Here is a 5,180-nt window from a genome sequence, read left to right as displayed (position 1 = left end):
GGGGCCGGCCGGGGCCGCGGCCGGGCGGGCGCCTGACGGCCCGGCCCGCCATGAACAGGGCGCAGCTGAAGCGGCCGGGGATCCTGCGGATGGCGCTGGGCGGCAGCGCCGCCGACCCGCTGCTGCCGGCCGACGGCGGCGAGGGGCGGCCGGCGCCCTTCCTGCTGCGGGCCCTGCGCATCGCCGTCGTGGTCTGCCTCTACTGGTTCACCTCCATCACCATGGTCTTCCTCAACAAGTACCTGCTGGACAGCCCCTCGCTGCGCCTCGACGCCCCGCTCTTCGTCACCTTCTTCCAGTGCGCCCTCACGGCCACCCTCTGCCTGGGCCTCAGCCTGGGGGCGGCCTGCGGGCCCCCCGGCTGCCCTGACCTGCCTGCCCTCCGCCTTGACCCCAAGGTGTCCCGCAGCGTCCTGCCCCTCTCCGCCGTCTTCATTGGCATGATCACCTCCAACAACCTCTGCCTCAAGTATGTCGGCGTGGCCTTCTACAACGTGGGGCGCTCACTCACCACCGTCTTCAACGTGCTGCTTTCCTACCTGCTCCTCAAGCAGACCACCTCGCTCTATGCCCTGCTGGCCTGTGGCATCATTATAGGTGAGCGGGGCCGGGAGGGTGCCCAGGCCAGGTGGCGTTGGGGCTCCACAGCCCCTGGTGGCCCACGTGTACCCACACGGTGTGGACCCACCATGCAGGCGGTCCTGCAGCCTCGGAGAGCCGGAGGAGGGGTTTCTCCTGAGGTTGGGCAGGTGACTGGAGAGAGGCCTGATTAACCTGGCTTTGGGGTCCTGGCGTCTCACTGTGGGCTGTAGCGCGCTGTTGTACTGCTTTATCCCCTGGGGTGAACGCCTGTTGGAAGGCCCTATTTGCTCTCTGCTTGTTGTCACTGCAGCATCTCAAGTCTCCAACTGCTCGGTAGTATGTATCCCTGCAAGATAGGGGAATGCTAAACTCTTACAGGCCTAATGGGAGCTTCCTGTCCTTTATTTGCAGATGTTGCTCAGCACCCCTTGGTGGTAGGCAAAGCCATGATAAGTAGGCTGTAGAAGTGTTAACTGCCTTATGTGAGTGGTGATCCCTCAGGACACTCAGGCTTGGTAGTGCTATTCTGGCCTTAAGCTCAGACCTGGACAGTAAGCTGACTTCACCCAAATACTGAGCCAAGCAAAACTGTCCTTCCTCTCTAATAGTCTCCCCCCAGGTACACAGCTGCTCCCTGATGAGATAGCACAACTTTCCTTGCTCTACCTTGGACAATCTGCTTTGCATGTCTAGAACAAGTAGGTAACAGTCCTTAACAGAAGAGATGACTTTTTTCTGACTGTTGCTCTCTTTTTACCCCCTTCCCCCCCCCCTTTGAGCACTAAGTAACTATCAAGTCTCCACTGAAGTTTAACTTACCTTAACTTGCTATTTTTTCACAGAGACCTTAAAACAACTGGTGGTTTTCTTCCTACTTTCAAATGATTGTTGCATTATTAGCTTTGATAACAATAACAGTATTTAATAACTGTAAGCACCATTGGGACCATACAATGGAGCCTGCCAATTCAGACAAGCTGAATGCATGTGATGAAGAGTTAGCTAATCAACCAAACTTACTACACAACCAGAGTTTCTGGTGTTTTGAGAAAGTAGGGTAGGGCATTGATTGGCTTAAAGGGCACAGCTTATTAGTCTTCCATTCTTCCATTCCAAAGCCATCAGTAATGCCAAATGCTACCTTCCACTTCATAGCCTTTCAGATGCCAAGGATAGTGCATTTTTTTTATTTTAGTCCAGTTACAGGTGGATGTGTGTTCACTCCAGGGCTTAGACAAGCAGATGAACTTGAATGAAAATGAGTTAAAAGACTCTCCTCCCCGCAGAAGGGGTGAACAGGAGGGCCTGTCTCACTAACAGCTGCTATTTTTCCCAAGTGATGCAATCAGTTGGCTTCAGTGTTCCTTCAGAAGCTGATCTCCCCTGTTATGGTTTTCTTATGAGCTGGATGAGGGACAGTCTCCCTCTCTGCCCTGGAGAGTCAGAGTCTGTAGCTCCTGTTTCAGAGGTGGTTAAAAAATGTACTGACTCTCAAAGAAGTTCAACGTAGTAAAGACATTGCACTCAGTTTCTATCTTGTGATCTTTATTGCTAGAGCATCTTAGTATTACACCCATGTGTTTTACTGTCTTTCCTTCTTCTGATTTCTCTTGTCTTTTTATTCTTATAATAGTGCAGCCAAGCCTGGGTGGGTTGTGGGGCCTGATTTCCTCCCCACACTGTGGTAAGAGAGGAATATTTCTTGCTACCTGTGCATCCCATTTGCTTCCTTGTCAATAAAAAAAAAATCATGCGATCTCCTTCTGAAAATGACCTGTACACAAAGAATGTCTTTAACTTCAGTTCATGGCTTTGTGGAATAATTGTTTCTAAACTCATGCTGCCTACTCACTGTAGAAATCAATCCTCTAAAATTGAATGATTGTGCAGTAAAACACCTGTGCTCCTAAAAGAAATCCTCCTAGAATGCTAGTCCTGACACACTGGATTAGCATAATAGAAAGGGGAAACCCTTAAGCCTGTCTCTGCTTATGATTATGTTTTTTCTGGTATAAGGTGGATGATGAATCACTGGCTGTATGTGTTTTGAGTCCTTCATCAGTTGTTCAGATTATTCCTGATTTGTTTGGTTGCAGGTGGCTTCTGGCTGGGTGTTGACCAGGAAGGAGCAGAGGGCACTCTGTCATGGGCCGGTATATTCTTTGGGATCTTAGCAAGCCTGTGCGTCTCGCTCAATGCCATCTACACCAAGAAGGTGCTGCCAGTGGTGGATGGTAGCATCTGGCGCCTGACCTTCTACAACAATGTGAATGCTTGTGTCCTGTTCCTCCCCCTCATGATGCTGCTGGGCGAGTTCCACACCCTCTACCACTTTGACAAGCTGGGGAGCCCCAGCTTTTGGGGCATGATGACCCTGGGTGGAGTGTTTGGCTTTGCCATTGGGTATGTGACCGGACTCCAGATTAAGTTCACTAGCCCACTCACCCACAATGTCTCTGGGACAGCCAAGGCCTGTGCCCAAACAGTGTTGGCTGTTATCTATTTTGAGCAGACAAAGAGCTTCCTGTGGTGGATGAGTAACTTGATGGTTCTGGGGGGTTCCTTTGCCTATACGTGGGTGAAAGGGCTGGAGATGAGGAAGGTACAAGAGGAACCTACTCTCAGAAGCAGTGAAAAAAACGAGACTGGTGTGTAGGTAGCTCCAACCTCACGTTTGTTTCTGTGTCTGGGGAGCTCACCTTCAATGTGAAAGGAGCCAGGAGCAGGAAAAGTTGACCTGCAAAGTGTATGAGGAGCTGTGTCAGGAACCAGAGCCAAAGGCCTGTCTGAATTGTGTTTTATCCACTGGATTGCACCCTGTCTCTGAGTTGGGAAAGCATGTGTTGGAAAGACTAAGTTACCATGATCTCTTTTTAAAATGGATGTTTCTGACCTAATCTGGACAACTTGCTTTTCTGGAGGTTGGAGATGGAGTGGACAAAGAGCAGGATGAGAGCTGTGTATATTTGGTGATACAGAATGACAGCAAACTGAATTAACATAGTCTGAAATGATAAAATCCTGAACCTTCATGTAAGGAAGAAGCAGGTAGCCAGACTGTCAGGAACAGTCTCCAGTAAAGTGTTCCCCTGTAGTAGAATTGGCAATAGTAAATCTTTCTATTACTCACTTTAAAGCAAGTGATTGGAAAATTCCTCCCTTCTAGTTCTGTACAATTCTAAGCAGAAGCAGTGCCTCTAAATCTCATGTCTGAAGAGCCAGCATCTCCTCTTGTTGAGTTCTCTTGTGTCTGTGTTTCTGCCCATCTGGTTTGTTAGCTTAAGCTATCCAAGAGGCAGGGATGAAACTTCTCATTCCTTCTGCACCTTTTTTCTGTGAGGGAGAGCATGCTGTCTTAAATGGCATGCCTTTGTTAAAGAGGAGCAAGACCTCTGCCTTTTTCAGGCTCAGAAGGGAGGGGAAAAGTTTCTGAAGCACTTGCTTCTGTAGGGTGGAGATCCCAGGGCAGAGTTCATGTTTGTCCTCTTTCCCTCCTGTGTAGGAGAGAGATTTGTATCTGACAACTATGTTGTTACTAATTAGGCCAGTTTCAGGGGACTTGTGCCATACCTCCTGTTGATCCCCTCTGGTGCTTGTGGCTTGTCTTTTGGCTTGTTCCTTGTAACTTTTTCCCCCATGTCCAGTTCAGTCAATCATTTGCCAAAAAAAAATCCCAGTTCTGCCCAGCTGTGTCAATCCCTTTAATTGGAACTTGCATTTAGGCTTCCTCTAAACAGTTATAATCCTGCAGAACTCTTTGCACCCCATCTGGTCTTGTGCCAATGCCATCTGAGGCTACTCTAAAGCCATGATTTCTGATCCTTGTAAGCAGTGACCTCCTGTAATAAGCTGTCATGCTGTACTGTATACTGTATCAGCTTTCTAAACTCTGGGCCCCTTTAATTCAAAGGGTTATTTGAACAGGGATTTTGGGCAGTGGGTGCAACTACTTTATAGCATGCCCAGGTGGACCCTACGCGTTGATGTCTGACTGCTACTGCAGAAACACTAGGACACTTGTTTCTGTCCTGAGCATGTGTTTCTGGTTTCTTGACCATGTTTACCACCTTGGTGGGTGCATCGTCTCATTCTTTTTTTTGGTGGAGGGTGGGCTTTTTGGTCCTCAAATTTCCTATTGGAACAGAATTTTTTAATGATGCAAATACTGACTTATAATTGTCAGATCTGTTGAATAAAAATGAGGCTTGGTATCTTGGTCTGTCTCCTTGAAGAGCTGTTCAGCAGCACGAGGGAATAGTGGCTCCTGAAGCAGGAACAAGGAAACGGAACAAGGAAATTGTAGGTGTGGGTGGCTTCAGATATAAAATTTGCTTAAGATAGTGAGAAACAAACATTTCTGCGTATGTGGTGAGGAGGGCTTTGCTGTGACCAGGCTGGCTGCTGCTCTGACTCGCTTAAGCCACGCCAGCTCCTGCGCGCTCTTGAGAGGCCACGGCGGCGGGGCCGGTCCCGCCTCCCTGCCGGCCCGACGGGGGGCGCTGTGCACCCGGGCCCGGCGGCGGCGGAGCTGCGCTTCTCGTGGCGCTGTGCGGGGGAGGCCGGGCTGCCGCGGCCTGGGCGGCTGAGGGCGCCGTGTC

At 49.8% G+C, this 5,180-nt stretch overlaps 1 protein-coding gene across 2 annotated transcripts in view; it reads left to right on the top strand.

The window, feature by feature from the left end:
• The first annotated feature begins 50 nt into the window (after positions 1–50).
• CRY2 (cryptochrome circadian regulator 2) overlaps positions 51–5,180 on the top strand; it is a 28,142-nt gene continuing 23,012 nt past the window's right edge. The window contains exons 1-2 of one of the 2 annotated variants that reach the window (XM_026065846.1): positions 51–597; positions 2,679–2,985. In XM_026065846.1, coding sequence (XP_025921631.1) covers positions 51–597; positions 2,679–2,985 — 854 coding nt within the window. The remainder of the gene's footprint in view (positions 598–2,678; positions 2,986–5,180) is intronic. The other variant, XM_026065847.1, reaches the window with a different exon arrangement.

This window comes from Apteryx rowi, unplaced genomic scaffold (assembly GCF_003343035.1).
Source record: "Apteryx rowi isolate R43461 unplaced genomic scaffold, aptRow1 scaffold_232, whole genome shotgun sequence".
Taxonomy (NCBI): domain Eukaryota; kingdom Metazoa; phylum Chordata; class Aves; order Apterygiformes; family Apterygidae; genus Apteryx; species Apteryx rowi.
Note: the sequence above shows the minus strand (reverse complement) of the source record. Positions and strands in the feature narration are given on the sequence as shown.